This window comes from Microtus pennsylvanicus, chromosome 3 (genome assembly GCF_037038515.1).
Source record: "Microtus pennsylvanicus isolate mMicPen1 chromosome 3, mMicPen1.hap1, whole genome shotgun sequence".
In the NCBI taxonomy this organism is placed as follows: Eukaryota; Metazoa; Chordata; class Mammalia; order Rodentia; family Cricetidae; genus Microtus; species Microtus pennsylvanicus.
Window position 1 is genome coordinate 48,305,020 of NC_134581.1, and position 20,696 is coordinate 48,325,715.

At 40.0% G+C, this 20,696-nt stretch overlaps 1 protein-coding gene across 3 annotated transcripts in view; it reads right to left on the reverse strand.

Moving 5' to 3' along the window:
- The window catches only part of Znf280d (zinc finger protein 280D), an 81,760-nt gene extending 61,935 nt beyond the window's left edge, over positions 1-19,825 (reverse strand). For 2 of the 3 annotated variants that reach the window (XM_075965301.1, XM_075965302.1), the window contains exons 1-4: positions 19,678-19,825; positions 6,006-6,047; positions 5,079-5,140; positions 1,884-2,036 (exon numbers count right to left, since the gene is read on the reverse strand). In XM_075965301.1, the coding sequence (XP_075821416.1) occupies positions 1,884-2,036; positions 5,079-5,106 (181 nt within the window). In that variant the 5' untranslated portion in view covers positions 5,107-5,140; positions 6,006-6,047; positions 19,678-19,825. The remainder of the gene's footprint in view (positions 1-1,883; positions 2,037-5,078; positions 5,141-6,005; positions 6,048-19,677) is intronic. The other variant, XM_075965300.1, reaches the window with a different exon arrangement.
- Between the last annotated feature and the right edge of the window lie 871 nt (positions 19,826-20,696).

Here is a 20,696-nt window from a genome sequence, read left to right on the forward strand (position 1 = left end):
CTTCTGAAAACACATTTAAATGTGGGTGCATGTGCTTTCCTTGGGAAGGTGACAAAACTGTACCTATATTTGGATTCCTACGACTTAAAATTAAACCCTGATCTAGCCTCCATATTCTATTCACAATTCTAAAAGCCCTGAAGTTGTATAAAGGAGAATCTCCATGGACTATTTATAGTTATCTCTGAGTTTCAAAAGGGAAAACTAGTAAAACCTATAGTTTACTAGTATTCAATAATAATATAGTATAATACTGGAATCTAAAGTTACCTGAATATCTTCTAAGTTAAGAGGATTCGGATCCATTATCACATCAGAAGTTAAGATTGGTATGACTTTGAGGGGATAATTTAAAGTTCTTACTCTTACACACATATGAATGTGTAAAGTTTTGTTTTTCTTTTGTGAGATGTTGCTCTGTGTATCCCTGGCTATCCTGGAACTTACAGAGATCCACCTGCCCCAGCCTCCGGAGTGCTGGGAATAAAGGCGTGTACTACCTCTGCCTGGCTCATTTCAATTTTTCACAGTTCAGAAAAAAAAAAGTATACATTATTATAGTTGAGTACCGTTAATAGTCATCTATAATCAGTATAAATTCAATCCTGTCATATTTTCGTTGAGAGAATTTGAATAATAATGTTGCATATAATAACATTCAAGTGTAAGATAATCAATACCTAAGAAACAATAAATGAGAAAACAGACCATTCTGATATTAGCCAAATGTACACTAAACTCATCTTATAATCCAAATAGCATCCCACTTAGCATTGCATGAGAAATTACCTATCTATCACAGGAAATGATACTGACATTTCAGTTGGTTAAATTATTCTCTCCATAAAAACTATATAAAAGTGCCATTCTAATACTACAGACAAGAAAAACAAGAAGGAGGCTTTCAGAAAATTCCATAGTACTCTCTGTTAACCAAGGTAAATAAGAAATACTAATATGCTGGACACATTAACATGCATTGATAAATTTTTCTGGCTTAAAACAAACATATAATTAAAATGAGAAAGAATCTTTTAATCTTTGAAATTTGTACAGTTTGTGATATTTTTCCATCAAGACCAGGTCTCACCATCTAGCCCTGGCTGGCCTGGAACCCAGAAATTCACCTGCCTCTGTCTCCCCAGTGTCTCCCTAGTACTGTGAATAATGGTGTGTGCTATGATACCCGGTTCCAGTTTAGACATCTTTGAACAGACAGCTTAACAACTATCAGTTTTCTTATCTTAACACTTTGACAATGTTAAGTTCAAGCACTCTAACTGAAAGTTAACAATCCAAAGGCTGTTCTACTAAAAAGCCTGAGATGTGAGTGTACTAACTGTGACATGGTAAAAATGCAATGGCTAGAGACAACACCCTCCATATCACATATGTAACTAGCTGCTGAAAGACAGCTGTGGTCAGAAGCTATAAGACACTGTCACACATTCTCTCTACATTTTGTAGCCAGGTGGAGATGACACTACAGTAGGGTCTCATCTCAGATTAACACAAAATGTATTTAGTACATCTCAAAAGTTAAAACTAAGAATTCTAAATTTTTCCTTTAAGCTATTCTGGGTTTAAGAAAGAAAAAAAAAATCAGATAAACTGGGTTTTCAGTACCACTAAAATTTTAATTTAATTTCTGCTCTCAGAAGATCTCCAATGCCACCAACAAATCACTTGCATTTCCCAGTTTGCTCTGCTGATATTTGGTGTCTACCCCTTCTTAAAGCTCCAGCCAGTCAACCCTGATCAGTCTCCCCAGGTAGTATCTCATTCCTAACTTCTTATGGTGGAATAGGGACACTTTCATAACAACCCTAAGAAATAACCTTATCCTACTGCTTTTCTACTTTAAGTAAGTAGTAAATGCTTACTTGAAATTGCTGGTTTTGAACTTGCTATCTCTGCAACAAAGATGGGCTCATCATCATCATCATCATCCTCTTCAACTTCTTTCACTTTCTTCTGCCATGGTTCTAGTTCCTCTTCTTCACATTCCATAAAGAGTTCTGCCATTTTTAAATTATCTAAGTTTTAAAAGAAGCAACATTCTTTTAATTAAAAAGATCATTTGCTATATATATTTTGAATCTACTTTAATAATCCTAGTAACAATTTCTGAATTGATGTTTATGGTGAGTACATGAGAACAGTAAGAAACTAAGATCTTACTTTCTAAGCTATAATAAACCAATAGACTTTAGACAAGCAAAGGTAATTTATGGTACCTAGAAAATCCGGTCAAAATGAGTTTCAGTCATACATCTAGAATGATTATCTCCACAAAAAGGATTATATCCTATCCACTGTCAAAAAAAAAAAAAAAGACGTAACTAATAGGGAGGTGGACTATAGCAAGAGCCATAGATGAGAAACAAATTAGAATGAACCAGATTTAGAAATGCAAGGCAAAAGAGCAGAAATGAGGGGAAATAGTACTAGAGAGAATTATTGGAAAGGACTGAGGCTTATCTCAAGTAGAACGAATTACACATTATTACACATTTCTCTCTAAAGAAATTGAATTAAAGCAATGCATATAGTAAAAACTACTTAGAAATTCTGACCAAGTAACACTTCTCTTTTAAGCATGAATGGATAAGCACCAGGAATGTTAGGAAGGAACGTGTCCTATCTAAAGATCAAAAGACAAGCCGGGCGGTGGTGGCGCACGCCTTTAATCCCAGCACTCGGGAGGCAGAGGCAGGCGGATCTCTGTGAGTTCGAGACCAGCCTGGTCTACAGAGCTAGTTCCAGGACAGGCTCCAAAGCCACAGAGAAACCCTGTCTCAAAAAACCAAAAAAAAAAAAAAAAAAAGATCAAAAGACAGAGAAAAAAATTAAAAGGATTCTAGGAAAAAGATGACACAAAGCAAGAAAAGTAGAAAAGAAACTGGTATATTTAGAGGCATCAAACAAAAAAATAGTGTTTGAATAAGAATGAAGCTAACAGGGCTTAGTAGGTGGGTAAAGGTACTCGCTGCCAAGTCTGATGATCTGAATTACATCCCCAGTCCTTAAGTGGTGGAAGAAAACCAACTCCCACAAACTGTCCTCCGATTTCCCATACATTTTTGTACATATGCACACTCATGGACATGCGTGCATACAGCCTAATAAACAAAAGGTGAGACACAGGGAGCAAAGGACATGGCATTCAATATAAAATAAAGTCCCAGAAAAGAGTAAGTCAGTAGGTCTAGAGAACAAGCAGATGTTCTTTCTAGTTGATGGATGAAGGATAGCAACACTTCAAAAGGATTAAGTTAACTTTAAGAGCACTCCACAGGGGCTGGAGAGATGGCTCAGAGGTTAAGAGCATTGCCTGCTCTTCCAAAGGTCCTGAGTTCAATTCCCAGCAACCACATGGTGGCTCACAACCATCTGTAATGAGGTCTGGTGCCCTCTTCTGGCCTGCAAGCATACACACAGACAGAATATTGTATACATAATAAATAAATAAATAAATAAATAAATAAATAAATAAATAAAGCGAGCACTCCACAGGCCAAGAGGTAGTGGAGCACACCTTTAAAGGTGATCTCAGAGTTCAATGCCAGCCTGGTCTAGAAAGCAAGTTTCACAACAGGCAGGTCTACACATAGAAACCCTGTCTCTCAAAACAAAATATAAAAAGTAAAATGGGCTGAAGAAGTTGCTCAGCAGTTAGGAGCATATACTGTTCTTCCATATGACCCAACAGATCTGGCACCCTCCCCTGGAATTTGTGAGCACCTCATTCACACATGAACATAACCACTCGCCCATAGACACACTACACTTAATTAAAAATAATAAAATAAGAACATATATAAAAAGAAAGCTAAAACAGGGCTGGAGAGATGGCTCAACAGTAAAGAGCACTTGCTGCTCTATCAGAGGACCCCAACCTCTATTCTGGATATCCATACTGGGTGGCTCACAGTCTCCTGTAACTCCAGCTCCAGAAAATGTCAATGCCCTCTCTTTTGGTCTCTGCAAGCACCACATACACAAGATAAAAACTCAGACACACACATACACATAAATTAAAACTTGCGAAGAACACATTTTTTAAAAGAAAGCAAAAATACCCATCTTTAATTATATAACATTCTTAGTAAAATTGATGAAATATTATACACACACACACACACACACAACTTCAAAAAACTTTGGCAGAGCCAATTAAAACCTTACAGTCTGATTCTTTAAACTACATGCATATATTGGTTCACACTGTAATGCAGAAAGAAGAAATACAAGAACAGAGGGACGCAAGGTGGGGAAAGAAAACAGTGTTAAGGGCCTCAATTAATATAACAGGTATGTATATGAACATAATTGGAGCTTGTCCAGACATGAAGATAGTAAGACTACCAAAGAAATAATCTGAGGTTCTAGTTTAGATAATATCTTTATCATTTCTAAGTATTTTTTCTATTATACCAAAGAGCGCCATTTCTGCTTTTAAGCCAAAATTAATACAACATTTTACCATGTTCTTAATATGTTCATAATTAATCACTGATTTAACGTGGGCTAGAGCATTTCTTTCAGCATTCACAAAAGACATCAAGCCTAGCAATACTTTGGTCCTGACTTTCTACCCTCAAAAACTATCCAAAAACAAATTTCTACCAAATTAAACCAGCTAGTCTGTAACAGTTTGTTATGGCAACCCTTGTAAACTAATATAGTTTATAGCACACGCACGCATATATATGTTTATGCCTGTGCGTGTGTATTTAACAAGGCTAAGCCATTGTTAATATATCAAAGACTATTAAGAAAAAAGCTATAATTCTTTTATATAATTTTTATAAATGTTTGTACAAGCGTAGAAGAAAAATATGTAATAATGTATACCAAAGTGATAAATAGTAGCCATTTCTATTAGTAGAGATAAAATACTTCATTTCTACTTGACTTGTTAGTTATCTGTTACCTCAGCAATACCAAAGTTTAAGGCATACCCCACCTCTCACCCGTCACCACACAGTGTATAAGAGTGCCCACCTCACCCTTCACCACACAATGTACTTACGCACCTGTTGCCTATGAGCATCAATCATTGAAGAAGCACTCACCTTTCTGTTGAGAGGAACTGTCACCCATCAAGTTGCAGATCTGACGTTCTATAAGTTGTCACCTAAGTATTGACATATGACATCAGTCAATTTTGAGTAATTTTAACTGCAAATATTGATATGTCAAGCTTGCAATCAAGAAATTCTCAGCCAGGGGCTGGAGAGATGGCTCAGGTTAAAAGTACTGTCTGCTCTTCCAAAGGTACAACATTCAATTTCCAGCAACCACATGGTGGCTCACAACCATCTGTAATGAGATCTGGTGCCCTCTTCTGGCATGTAGGCAAACACTGTATACATAATAAATAAATAAATCTTAGAAAAAAAGAAAGGAAGGAAGGAAGGAAGGAAGGAATTCTCAGCCAGGCAATAGTGGTGCACACCTTTAATTCCAGCAATAGGGAGGGCAAGGACAGACAGATCTCTAAGTTCCAGACCACCCTAGTCTACAGAGTGAATCCAAAGCCACCCCCACAACGCCAAAAAAAGTAGAAGTAGAAGAAGAGGAGGAGGAGGAGGAGGAAGAAGAGGAGAAGGAGAGACAAATTCTTGATGAAGAAGTTGGGGAAATGGAACAATAGCTAAGAACATTTGTTGTGCAAACAGGAAGACCTCAGTCTGAATCCCCAACACCTACATAAGCCAGGCATAGAAACATGTGCCAGGTGCCTGTACCCTCAGTGCTGGGGGACAAAGGCAGGTATATCCCAGTAGCTTGCTACCCAGACCGTCTAGCCCAAACAGAAAGCTTCAGGGCCAGTAAGGTACTGTATAAAGGGAGTAAGGCAGAAAGTAATCGAACAGGGACCCCATGTCATTCTTTGACCTTTGCCCAAACACACAGAGCATGCACCTGCACTCACACTCCATAAACAAATACATAAGAAAGAAGAAACTGTTGGATCTAATTGAAATATTTAAACTTACCATGTGACCACAAAAGGCAGCAAGTTATCACAATTTGCCTTTCTAGAAAATAAAGATATCTACCATTAGGGCATATTACATAAAAGTATATACCATTTACCCTTTATATAAAAATCTGTTAGAGTTAGATGTTTGTTATGCACATAATTTATTTAAAATAACTGGTTCGTTCCTGAATAATTCCAAATTTCAGAAAATTATATCAAGTACTTCCAATTTCAATAAATCAGGTAAGTTAGTAAATTAAAGCTAAGTTATTTGTGACAAGCATGTGAAACATATCTGTAATCGTCTGAGGCAACGTTTGATGCCTGGACTACACAGTGAGACACTGTCTCAAACAAACTCACAACAAGATATATGCATAAAAAGGAATAATTTCCTCATAATCAGTTTTAGTAAATGTTACTTCCCAAATGCTAACTGATGCTAACCTGTTCCTATTCACAGTCAAAAATATATTTCAATAACAAGACATAATTTTAAATATATTTTAGTGTTGTGGAATATTTGTGCACTGTGTGAAGATGTGTTGCTCTGATTGGTGTAATAAAGAGATGAACAGCAATAGCCTGGAAGCCAGAGATAGGAATGCTGGGAAGAGAAGAGACACCAGCGAGACATGGAGGAAGTCGGACATACAGAATGGAAGAGAGGTTAAAAGTCACGGAGCATAATGTAGATTGATAGAATCAATGTAGATTGATAGAATCAGGTTAATTTAAGTTACAAGAGCTAGTTGGAAAGAAGCTAAGCTAAAGGTCAAACTTTCATAATTAAGTCTCCGTGTCATTGTTTGGGGGTCAGCAGTCTAAAGAGAGTCCGACAAGAAAGATCTGCTACATGTGGTACCCTAGTTTGGGCACCAAATGATGTTTTTCATTGGCTTAGAGAGGCTGTGCATGAATTTACTGATACTTTAGCATCTGTGGGCCCTCAGCACTCAGGCTGTGCCCTGGAAGGCCTTCCAGTCTTTTTTTTTTCCGAGACAGGGTTTCTCTGTAGTTTTTGGTGCCTGTCCTGGAACTAGCTCTTGTAGACCAGGCTGGTCTCAAACTCACAGAGATCCGCCTGCCTCTGCCTCCTGAGTGCTGGGATTAAAGGCGTGTGCCACCACCGCCAGGCTAGGCCTTCCAGTCTTGCAGCCCTGGTAAACTAAGTTTCTATCATTTTATTTACCAATAAAGACTTCAGAGTCAGATGTTGGGGTGAAAACTTGCTAAATCAGAGAAGCTGAGAAGCAACCAGCTAAGCATGCTCTTGGGCCGGAAAAATAGCAAGAGACACGTCTCTTCACTCATTCCCAACAACTAAAGGAGCAATGGACAGTGGTGGTACAAGCCTTTAATTCCAGCACTCGACACAGGAAAGTATATCTCTGTGAGTTCGAGGCCAGCATGGTCTACAGAGTGAGTTCCAGGAAACCTGGGCTGTTTTACAGAGAAACTCTGTCTCAAAAAAATAATAACAACAACAATAACAAATCACAATTATACTATCTGCTGTGGAATATTATTTTAACTAGGCAAAAATATATTACATTCATTTATGCTGTATTTGAAAAAAATAATAATGAATCACAATTATACATTCTGTTGTGGAATATTACTTTAACTAGGCAAAAATATATTACATTCGTTTATGCTGCATTTGTTTAACAATGTAAAAATGTGTTGCTTTGCCTGCCAAAGGCACCTGACTGGCCCAATACAAAGCTTGAATGGCTAATAGCAAGGCAATAGAGGGCTAGGCAGGGCGAAGTAAGAGGAATCTAAAACAAGAACAAGAGAATGAAAAGAGAAATTCTCAGACCCAGTCAAGCAGCCACTAGCCAGTCAGACATGGAATAGGACATACATAATGAAAGAAAGGTAGAAAGTCTTGACGCAAAATATAAACAAAGAGAAACAGGTTAAGTTATAAGAGCTAGTGAAACAAGCCTAAGCTAAGGCTAAGCATTCATGACTAATAATAAGTCTCTTGTCATGAGTTGGGGGCTGGTTGGGAGCCCAAAAGAAAGTATGCTACAACTATAAGACTCATATAATTCTATTAAGTGGTTATATAAATTCCATGAAATATGCTTCACGATTTAGGAGTGAAGGCATTTATTTCAATGAATAAGTCACCTGAAAGAGAAACAGAATATCCAGCAGAGGCATCAGCTTGGATTTTACAGCTCCAAAAGTTTTCTTGCCTCTTCAAATTGCTTCTAAAATAACCAGCAAAAGATTACTCTACTTCAGCTACAGAGTCAGGCACAGATTTCATGCTCATGTTGAAAAAATGAATTCCAAGTAACTGATTTAGTGAGGATCCTTCAGAGGCATAAGGGTTTGGTGCAGAAAGGGGCTTGGAGCAAACCTATAATCTTCAACTCGATCCCTGGAATCCACATGGCCAAAGAAAAGAACTGACTCATGCAAGTTGTCCTCCTACTTCCACAACATGTGTGTACAGGCAGGCAGGAATGCGCGAACACACACACACAAAAGGAAGGGAGGGAGGGCGGGAGGGCGGGAGGGCGGGAAAGGAAAGAAGAAAAAGAAGGGTAAAAAAAGTTAAGACTTCAAAATACAACCTAACCTTTTGTAGATAAAAATAATTATAATGTCTATTTTATTAATTTTTCAGCTTTTACATAAATAAAATTAAACTATGCCTTAAAAGTTTTTGTTAGAAGTCAATGGAAAATTTAAATAGACATAATTTCTTATTAATGTTTGGCAATTTATGAACTTCTGGACTAGAGATACAGCTCAGGGGTAGAATGGTGGCCTAACACGCAGAGGGGAGTAAATTCAATCAAACCAAAAAAAACTAAATCTCATAACTATGAAAAATTACCAAACACTGAGTTATGAAAAATGTGATTTACTGTGGCTGAGAGTAAAGCGAGAAGAGTGCTGCTTGCTTAGCATATTTCACACCTTGTGTTGGATCTCCTACATCCTCCTTCCTTCTCAGCTTTTAATAGTAAGGTAAACTCTGAAATCAGTACACTTCGATACAGTTTTGTACTATCAAGGTGCCTCAGAAAGCAGAGTGCTTGCTATGTAATACTGGCAGCATGAGTTAAAACCCTAGAGGCCATATAAAGGTAGAAAGAGAGAACTGACTCTGCAAGCATATACATGCCATGGCATGCAGGCACACATGGTACACACACAAACAACAAATAAAAAAGAATGTCACAGTTATAATTTTTAAACAAACAAAAAACACCAAATGTAATTTTAAAATAGTATACATTTGGAGATCTTAGCAGCGATAAGCAAACAGAAAAGAGGAAAAGTTGTGACTCAGTCCTGACAAAATTATAATTATAATCCACTTGCCTCTGTCAAGTGCTAGGATTAAAAGACATGCGCCACCACCGCCTGACCATGATTGTAATATACCATTACTTGGGAGGTTGAGGAAGAGGGATTTTAAATTCAGTGCCAAGCCTGAGCTACAGAGGAAGGCCTTGTCTCAATCATTATCATCTTTGAGTAAACCATACAATTTCATTCTTTTGTTTGGTTGGTTTTTGGTTTTTTAAGATAGGTTTCTCAGTGTAACCTTGGCTGTAATGGAACTTATTATGTAGACCAGGCTGGCCTAAAACTCAGAGATCTGTCTGCCTGCCTCTGCCTCGCAAGTGCTTGGACTATAGGTGTGTGCCACCACCACCCAGCTACAAATCATTCTTAATGTCAAGTTTTAATACAACTACTTATTTCCATTCATTATATTTTTACTACAAATTATGTAATTTGTAGTCATAAAATAATTATAATCATTATACAATTATAGTTGCCCTAATTAAAAAATTATTTCATCTAATGCTCAAACCATATCATTGTGAAAAGTGAGTTATAGAGGCAGTTAAGTACTTTCTCTATAGAAATACAACTAAGTGATGATGGGAGGAGATTCAAAGGTTGGGGAGATTGTTCGGCAGTTAAGGTACTTGTCTTGCAATCGAGACCTGAATTCCAGTCCCTAGAACCCACACCAGTAGTTCCTGAGTAAACTGACCAATGGAGTACTAGACTAGCTTATCAGTGAGCTCTTGGTTTGGTTGGGAGATTCTTCCTCAGAAAATAAAGTAGATGAGCAATCTAAAAGATTCCCAACATCAACCTTAGGCCTACACACATGAGTGCACATAGAACTGCCCCCCACACACAAAACACACACAAAATTCAAGCACATTCATTTCAAAGGCCAGAGACTTCAGAAACAGCATTATTTCAATATTCATGAGAAATAAAAGACAAAAATTACAGAGAGGAGGTAGATTTCATTGTAACATAGCAATTAAAAGGTTTCAAAAGATGAATTCTAAAGAACACATATCACCAAATGAAAAAATATGGAAAATTTCAACCATTATAAAATTGACAATGTCCACTTTCAAGATAAGATCCCCTCATGGTCCATGCCAATTCTAATCTAGTACAGGAATATAATTTTTTGCCTAAACTGACAAATGAAGAAGGATCTTTCATTTGATCACTTTTAAAATGCCATGCGTAGGACTTAAACATTTGGTTATCAAGCTATTACTTTCAGTTTTTTTCTAGAAGCTTCTAGGTAAAACATAATGAATGAAGAAGTAGAGTTGAAATCCAACACTATACCTAAATCTATTCAAAACAAGCAAATTCCTGGTGAAGAGGAAAAAAGATAATTCATAATTCAAGTAAGCAATACATATTTCATTTTAGCAAAGCTGTGATAGTTTAAAATACAACTCTCAAAAGATACAGATATAGAACATAGAATTTCTCCATCAGGCATATGGCTAGGGTTAATGGCTTTATTAAATACTGTTCAGAGTATCAGCTTCCTAGGTCTTGTTCCAAGTTCCACTCAGGAGTTAGAAGTAGGGGTTTTGAGTAGAACTGTTAGCTGTTAAGCCCTTAGAATGACACCATCAGATCCTTCCTTTGTGCTTCTCTACTGCCACCCATTCCCCTTTTTCGTTAAGTGCAAGACCCTTCTGAGGGCTGTGAACCTTTTTGAACCTGAATCACTCTAAAGAAACTACTCTAGCAGCAATAATCAAGGTCTCAATGCTGCTGAAGCCACGTCTGTTTCATGTCCAGACTTGCTGCAGCCATGACTATGTAATCTACTCTAGAGTTAGAATTTCCCACTGCAGAAAAGAGAAAACGCGGTGAGCTTTTGAAGACCTTGCTCATTCTGCAGTTATCATTTGGGATGGGAGATGTACTACTCCTGTGATTCAATAAAAAAAAAAAAAAAAGGCCATCATTGGTGATGTGGGAGTCTTCTGTTTTGAGTTGATTTCATTGGATAATTAATAAACAAACTGCATGGCCTGATAGGTTAGAACATAGGTGGGTGGAGTAAACAGAACAGAATGCTGGGAGGAAGAAGTGAGTTCAGACACCATGCCTCTCCTCTCCAGGGCAGATGCAATGAAGCTCCGACCCAAGATGGACATAGGCTAGAATCTCCTTGGTAAGTCACCACCTTGTGGTGCTACACACATTAATAGAAATGGGCCAAGCAGTGTTTAAATGAATACAGTTTGTGTGTTGTTATTTCGGGTATAAAGCTAGCCGGTAGCCGGGAGCTGGGAGGCGGGAAGCGGCCCACAGCTCCTACTACACATTGGTGCACCAAGAGGCTTGTGCCTGGTGGGACTGGCATCCATGCACATGCAAGATTGTATTTGATGAAATTACAATCTGAGCACAAACATGTAACTATATAAGCAGCTTTTTCTAACAATATAAGCAGGCTATGTCTTAGTTTGACAGGCTGGTCTGGTCTGGGAGATGTCTACTCCAGTGTTCTAACATTAGACCCAAAGCCTTTTTTTTTAGTATTTATTTATTTATTTATTATGTATATAATATTCTGTCTGTGTGTATGACCGCAGGCCAAAAGAGGGCACCAGACCCCATTACAGATGGTTGTGAGCCACCATGTGGTTGCTGGGACTTGAACTCAGGACCTTTGGAAGAGCAGGCAATGCTCTTAACCTCTGAGCCATCTCTCCAGCCCCAAGCCTTTTTTTTAATCAAGAGTAGATCAGGTCAGCACATGGTAGCACACACCTTTAATCCCAGCACTCAGGAGGCAAAAGTTGGTGGATCTCTATGAGCTAGTTCAAGACCAGCTAGGTCTGTCTTCAGGACAGCTAGGACTATACAGGGAAACCCTGCCTGGAAAAAACAAAACAAAACTTCTTTATAAAGGAACTTTTTTTTTGGGGGGGGGGGTTCGAGACAGGGTTTCTCTGTAGCTTAGGTGCCTGTCCCGGAATCAGCTCTTGTAGACCAGGCTGGCCTCGAACTCCCAGAGATCTGCCTGCCTCTGCCTCCCGAGTGCTGGGATTAAAGGAGTGTGCCACCACCACCTGGCATAAAGGAACTTCTTCACAACACAACAGGAAATCCCTCTGTATCAACTCATAAATAAAAAAAAAAATCTTGCAAACGTGATCTAGGCTAAAAGCCATTTGTTCTTTATTGCTACTCATCAGCCAGAATTGAACTGAGCAAGGCAGCCCAGCTACAATCCTTTCTACTGCACACTACACTGCTAAAAGTATCCACCTGAAGACTCCCCCAAAACTCTTAACAGCCAAACCACCTTTTAATGTTCATGTCTTATCTGTAGCTATTTTGCGAACTCCATTTCTTGAAAATAGTGCACTCAACTCTCAATCAGCTACTCCTTTGAACCCTTTACAGATTCTCCATATCTTTTCCCCCTTAAAGCATGTAGAAATGGGTTTTCTGTAGCATTTGAGACCTCAGACTGATACCCAAAAGACAGTGAATAAATTCCATAGCTTCAGCTGTAGAATTATCAAGTATGAGCCTCTAGCCCTTCATCTTGCCTGTGATTTAGTCCCTACTGTCATCTGGATTTTATTTATTTATTTGAGACAGGGTTTCTCTGTGTAGTTCTGGCTATCAGGGAACTTACTCTGTAGACCATGCTGGTCTTAAACTCAGATCTACTTGCCTCTGCCTAACGTGCTGGGATTAAAGGGATATGCTACTACCTTCCCATTTGCCATCTGGATATTTAAATTCACCTGAATTCTGTTTTTCTCAATCCTTCCCTCATAATTGAGGTTTAAAGTCTACTATGTATTATTCATTCACAATAATCAAATAAGTGGTAACGGCTCCAATGTTCAACTGCTGGATATTTAAAACTGGTGTTCCATACAATCTATTATCACTCAGCAATTCTTTAAAAAAGTACTGGTATATGTTACATGAAACGTTGAAAACATGTTAAATAATGAAAAATTCCTAAGAACATATATTGCTATATGCATAGATCAGTGCATCACTCAACCCTCATTAGAGAAGCTTCTTGTAGTAGATGATAATTAACAAACCCATAACTGACATTGTGTAGGATGAGACTTTTGAAACACTCAGGCAGCCCTCAATGGGATATCTTTATCACAACTCTCCCCTCAAGGCTCATGGATCTATGTAGAAGAGGAAATGAGGCAGAAAGACTGTAAAAGGCAAAGACTATGTCAGGAAACAGCATTTTCCAGAAACAATTTGCACACGATCTGCACACACTCAAGCCCAACAAAATCCCAGCTTGGAGAAGGAGAAATAAAGACTGAGTTCTGCCTGAACCAAGAAACCATTTGCAATTGATAGCTGCTAGGAGAAAATCAGTTTTCATCAATGGAGTAACACTGAGTATATCAACAACACCCCTAGGCAGACCCCATAATCAGCAGCTAACCAACAAAAATCAGACACCATGTGGGTTTTTTTTTTAAGTAATTTTTGTTTTGTTTTTTTTTCCCTAAGAGAAAGAACATGAAGGTGGTTGGGTAGGGTTGTGGTGAAGAATCTGGGAAAAGTTGGAGGAGGGAAAGAATATGATCAAAATATAGTATATGGAATTCTGAAAGTCCCTTATGCCTATCTAGTCCATTTATTTAGTTTATTTTTTGAGACAGAGTTTCTCTGTGTAGACCTGGCTGTTCTCAAACTCAGAGATCCACCTGCCTGAGTGTTCGGATTAAAGGAGTACACCATCACCGCCCAGCATCTTTGTCAATCTTACAGCTGTCCTTCAAAATCTGTATTCACTCAGCCATTTTCAAGTGCCATTTCAATCTTTATATCAAAGGTAAACAGATTTACTTTCTAAGATTCACTTTATACTTTGTTTCTTGACATACAGATCACACTGTGTGGATTTCAGTCATTTAGTACAGAATCTCAACCGGTATCAAACATGGATAACTTAATACCAACCCAGGCACAGCTGGGCTGTCTTACTGCTAAAGTTTCCAGTGTGCAGTGAGTAGTAGAACAGACCACACACTCCAAGGGACCAGATTTTCAAAAGTGACTCATACTACTAGAACACTAGACTGTTCAGATGAAATGAAGAAAACCCAGCCTCACAAAACAGAGGGCATGACAGTTAATCTTCACTGTCTGAGTGGATTCAAAATCTCCAAGTGTGTCTGGTGTCTGAGGACTAGCGGAGTAGGGAAGACCTATCCAAGATGCGAGTGGAAACATTCCAGGTGCTGGGAGTAAGAGGGAAAACAGCAAGCGAACTTGAACAAAGCATAGTCAATTTCCTAGTCTGCCATGAAGTGAAATGTTGTGTGCTCTGCTACACTCCCTCGGCCATGAAGGACTCAACACTCTGAAATCATAAGCCAAAATAAACCTTTCCTTTCTTGTAGAGTATTTGGTTATAGCTACACAGAACTACAAGTAGTAAAGGAACAAAGTCAATTCCTTCCAAGTGCCTCAAGCTTCAGAATCCTGGCACTCCTTGTTCCATGTAAACACAAGTCACAGACTTTGTGAGGGGGTTGGGGGCTAAATTTACTATAGTGGTCAAAAATCCAAGGAATTGAAATAATAATGTTGTAAAACATTAGAATACATAGATTTAGTTAATTCTCAAATAAACAAAGACATCCCAGTGGTAAAAGCAACACTCTACTATTATTGGTGTAAAAACATAGTGTGAGTGTTTAAGTGTATATCCAAAATCATTTGTGTTCATCATTATAAGTTGTCAAAGTACAGTACTGTTTAAACTAAAAATGACTTTAAAAAATATTTTGGCTTAGTCTCATTAATCAAAAAGCCTAAATATAACATCTTGATTCTAAGATTTCAGTTTATCATCTTTCACTACAGAAGACTTTTGACAGTAAAGTCCATTTATCTTCAGAGGTAAATGAAGGGAAGGAAGTACTGCTAACAAGAAAAATATTTTGGAACAGATCTCCCAAGAACAACTTTCTAATACTGCTTGAATTTGTTAGAGATGTAACAAATTAGAAAAAAAAAAAGCTAACATAGAAGGTCAGACAGACAGGTTTAAGTCATGCATTAGAGAGGTAGAACTCTGTACAATTAACTACTAATCATCCCCACACTATTAAGTGTCCACAGACACTTTTTTTTTCCTTCTTCAAGTATTTCAATTCATGACTTTTGTTGTTTCCTAGAGATGTTCAAACAAGAAGGGGAAATTTGCTGACTGATTTAAAATAAAATTTATTGCATTTGTTTGTGTATGCACATGCATCATGACATACACAGAGGTCAGAAGACAACATACAGGGTCAGATCTCTCCTTCCACCATGTCGGTCCAGGGAATCAAACTAACATCAACAGGCCTGGCAGCAAATACTTTTACCCACTGAGCCATCTCACCAGGCTTTACTAATCTTAAATAGAATCAAACTCACTCTATCTTACATTGTTCTACAAAAGTATCTTTTTACATATTAAAGTACATTGTGGGACCTTAACTGATTTGTATTTTTCCTACATCTTGAAATCTTTTTGCTACTTCCACCATTCTAGGTTACCACTGCTCAATCTTAACTATGCTAAAAACAAAACAAAAATTGAAGAATGATTCAACTGCCTAGAAAAAGGACAAGCCAGGCGGTGGTGCCACATTCCTTTAATCCCAGCACTCGTGAGGCAGAGGCAGGTGGAACACTGCAAGTTCGAGGCCAGCCTGGTCTACAGAGCTAGTTCCACGACAGGGAGGGCTGTTATACAGAAAAACACTGTCTCAAAAAAACAAAATGAACAACAACAACAAAAAGTATTAGAAAAGACACAAGAGTGAACTAAATCTGATTAATGTAAGATCTTTCACTTTTTTTCAGTTTTCTTATCGGTTTTTACAAAATATTACACTGCTTCTCTTCTCAGTAGGTATAGAAGACTGACTTGATGACCATCCTTGTAGTCAGTGTCTGAGAACACAAACTTTTCTTCTAGTCATACACAGACTCAGTACCTAACGTCTGCAAATTAAACTTAACGAAAAATTAGGAAAAGTTACACTAACTTCATTCTCAAGAATTCACAGAAGATTGAAACTCACAGAAATGGCTAGATTTGGAGGATTATTTATCATCTTAACAGAGAAGTTTAGGATCTGAGCAAGAATAAATCACTGGGAAGCTGGATAAGGTATCACATGTCTCAAATTTCAGAACTCAGGAAACAAGGTCATCTTGGGACATACTACCAGTACCAGGCCAGCCTGAGCTACATAAGACTCTGCCAAACAAAATAAAAAACTAAAAACAAAAATACTGGAAAGAGACTAACAAAGAAAAAAGCTATTTTAGCAAGGTATGTTTTTGCAAACTAACCTCCTTCAGATATAGGAAATTTAAGTCCTGCCCTTAGCCAAAGAGAGCAGAATTCTTCATGCATCTTTTCATTCTCAATTGCCTTTTAACTCAAAATACTCTTTACACCAAAGTGACATTATTTTGTGATAGTATGTCCTGATCCTCATCTGTTGTTAGTTTTCACTGAATGTGGTTAAAATTTCTGGTTTACTACTCTTTGCCTATATAATGGGAAAAAAACTGACAATTCACAATGCAATAAACCAGAAGAATGAAAAGAGAGCAGCAACACAGACTTTGACTGTGATACATAAGTGTACCATTATAAAGGAAATCTTGGAGGCTTCCTAAGAGGTACCCAAGACAGACTTTCTCAAACTTAACAATCAATAAATAAGTAATATTTGTTTTAAGAAAGAGAGAATATGCCAGGCAGTGGTAGTGCACAGCTTTAATCCCAGCACTCAGGAGGCAGCGGCAGATGGATCTCTGGTCTACAGGGTGAGTTCCAAGACAGCCACGGCTGTTGCAGAGAAACCCCCATTTCAAATAAACAAACAACAATGTGTAGTTATAAATTTTCTATTGAATAAATACAACAGGTATGCTAAATATTTATTGTATTACTCTTTTCTACTTTTAGTCTTTCGAGGCAGTGTTTCTCTGAGTAGCTTTGGTGCCTGTCCCAGAACTCCCTCAGTAAACCAGGTTGGCCTTGAACTCACAGAGATCCCGCAAACTCTGCTGGGATAAAAGGTGTGCTCCACCACCAACTAGTTTACTCTTCTCAACTAAAAAAGGTAATGTTGAGAAGAAAAACACTCAGCTGGAGGAGTGCATACTAGGCTTAACTAGAGAGAAGTGAGATACTAAGATTTATAGTGCTCCCACAGCAAGCTACCTTAGATCTAACTCACTGTGGCTCACTATTGCTACACAGCTCCAAACTTTCCAAGGCAAAATGTTTTCCAACTATTCTCTTTACCTCTTACAGGGTAGAAACAATTCCAAGGGGTTTTGTTCGAGGCAAGGTCTCACTACGCCACCCTGTTGGCCTAATCACACAGGAAGATCCATCCACTTACTTGCCTCTGCCTCCCAAAGCACCACACTTGGCCAATTCCAAGTTTCTTAAATTGAGCACATTCTACTCTCCAAAACTGTTCCTCTTCTTCCTAATTCTTCTCAGAATGTCTCCCTCTAAATACCAGACAGATGCAGGTAAATTCATACTAAGCACTAAAACCAAGCAAACTGCAAAAGGAGGTTTCAAAAGTCAACATTTGAACTAAGAGACCAAAGCTATGATTACTAAGTCGTCTCACACTTTATGATATGAATTATATATCTGCATGATTTGTAAAATAGTGGAAAAATATGTAATACATACAAATAGTCTTATTTTTCTTTGGTAATGTGCTATAGTATAGAGGCCTCTTTTATTTACCGATGCACATATCCAGTACTTAGGGGTGAACTGTCACATCTGCAACAAACACGTTCAGCAGGCTGAGACAAAGCAAATGTGGCAACATGTTTACAAAATCTCACCCTCGGTAGACATCTGGATGCGCCATACTCAAGTTTCTAATATGATCAAAAAATATGACCACTAATAACATCCAAAGGTAACATGATCTCAAAAATTAAAATGTAAGAGTATGGAAAATTGAAGGCTATTCCTTTAATATGGAGGCCTAGGCCTTCTTCCTACTCTCAGCCAACTCACTTTAACGAAAATGGGGCACACAATGGTGAGGTGAGGGCTGAATGAGGAGTCGGAACACCCAGGCTCTGTGATTGGCCAGGGAGCCCAGGGTTCTCACTGAAGCCAACTCTGAGGCCGACCCTCCAAACAGCCCTGTGGAAAGGGGCCCAAAGGAATACATTAAGTGACATCAGTGACAGATACAAATACAAAAATTTTAAAAAAAAATTACAACAGCGTTAGTGCTGATGTAGGACAATCAAAAGCACAAGGTCCTCAAACCCAAGCCTTCGCCATCATATTATTTACATCCAAACAGCCAGAGTTGGTTCAGTCACCTCCCAGAGCAGGAGAGCTTACAAATGCCCAAGAGGGTCTTTTGGACTTCCTACTCCCCTCGGGTGATTATGTTTAAGGGCACTAAAAGACGCCCAATGATTTAGACGATTCCGTCCAAATTTGGAAACAATAACGCCGAGTATCTCTATGGCAGGCTGAATAAAAAAACACATCTTCGCCAAGCCAAAGGCCTCCTTGCTGGCAGCAGGTTGCCGTCCATTTTTCTCTCTAGAACGCTTCCTAAGGCTTTTCCAATGGCAGGTGAGTCGTGAAAACATCTCTTGAGCAACCTAAAACCTCAAAGGGCGATCACTCGCTTGTGGTTTATTAAGTGAAACCTGCAAAGCTCGCTGGAAAAAAATCTGTCCGACTCGGACTCGCTTCTGCTCAAAGCCCTTCTCGTGTAGACAATAACGGGACTCGTCTGACACAGTGGGGACATCCCTTTGACAAGAAAGAAGGCTGTGAGCCTGCAAAGGAGCGCTCGTCTAGCAAAGGCAGGGCCTCTGGGGCTGTTACAGCGGACGCCATTGCAATGGGTTCGGCTCTTGCTTGAAGAGTAGAGTGGGTTTGTGTTGTGAGGAGGTCGGGTCTCCGCCACACACCCGCGGACAGGGTACAAAGGACCGAGGGGGAGTCGCCTCCTGAGAGCGAAGCCCGGCCGAGGAGAGCGCGACGCTCGGGCGGGCCTGCGCTGCCGTGTGGCGGCGAGCCGAGGCGGAGGCCGGGCGGCCTGGATCGTGGGGGCCGCCGCTCTGCCTTCCACCTCGCCTCGTCGCGCCGGGATCCCTCCCGCGCCAGGCCCGGCAAGATGGCGGGCCAGTCACACGCGCAGACGGCCCGTGCCCGGCCCGGGCGCTCCTGCCGACGCGCCGCGGCCCGAGACCCCCACCCTGCGCCCCCGGAGTGCGGCGGCGCGGCCGCGCGGGAGGGCCTTCGCGGGCGGGCGGGCGGGCGGCCGCGCGGGGCGGGGGGCGCTTACCGTGAGCGGAGCGGCTCGGCCTGACTGGAGCCCTGAGGAGGAGGAGAAAGAGGAGGAGGCGAGGGAGGAGCGCGGGCCTTGCGCCGCAACCGCCGCGGCTCCCATCGCGGAGCGGGCTGCCGAGCACCGCGATGGGGGAGGGGGCGTCGCGAGCCGCGGCGCGCTGCCTCATGGGTAGGCTCCGAGTCGGCCTCACGCGTCCGCGCTCCCCGTCTTCCCGCCAACGCGGGAGGCGAGCACGGGCATGTGCGTCGCGTCGTGGGCCCTCGAAGGCCACGGACCGCCGGTGCCCTGGCAGCCCTAGAGGCCACTCGGGGACGAGGCTGAGGGAGGCCGTGGTGCCCTTGGGCCACCTCAGGCCTGGGAACCCGTGGGCACTCAGCCGTGGGTTTCGGGCTCCCGAAAGCGTGAACCTGAGAGGAAGAGGAATTCGGTTTCCATGATGTTACCAGATTTTTTTTTTTTAGCATAACTCTTTTGTTTGGATATCTCTTTCATTCCTGTCGTCTAAATAGTAGCCTGTAATTGGAGAAGAAAAATAGCCAGATCTGTAAAGAAACTGCCCCGCGCTTGTCAGAAACGTAGATCGACGTTTGGGTGTTTTCACGATGTCAGTTTTTTTAAATAACGATAAATTCATGAGGGATGAAGAGATGCTCAGGGATTAAAATCCTTGTTGCTGCTCTTCCAGAGGGCCCAGGTTGGGGGTCTCAGCACCAGCAGGGCTGCTCACAAGGGCTTCTAACTCCAGTTCCGGAGGATCTGCCTCCCTCTTCAGGCCTAAGTAGGCAACAGACACTAAAGTGACACAGACAATTATGCAGGCAAAACACTAATAATTATAAAAATAAATTCAAATACTATGAGACTTTCATTAGTTACTTTCTACTAAGTAGCCTATATTACCATAGATAGCGATCTGTTGGCATTTACAACTTCTTTTATTCTTTTATAACACAGTATATTTCACACATGAAGGCTACAAAAGGTTTAGAGGCCACAAAAGATTTTAAAGGAGA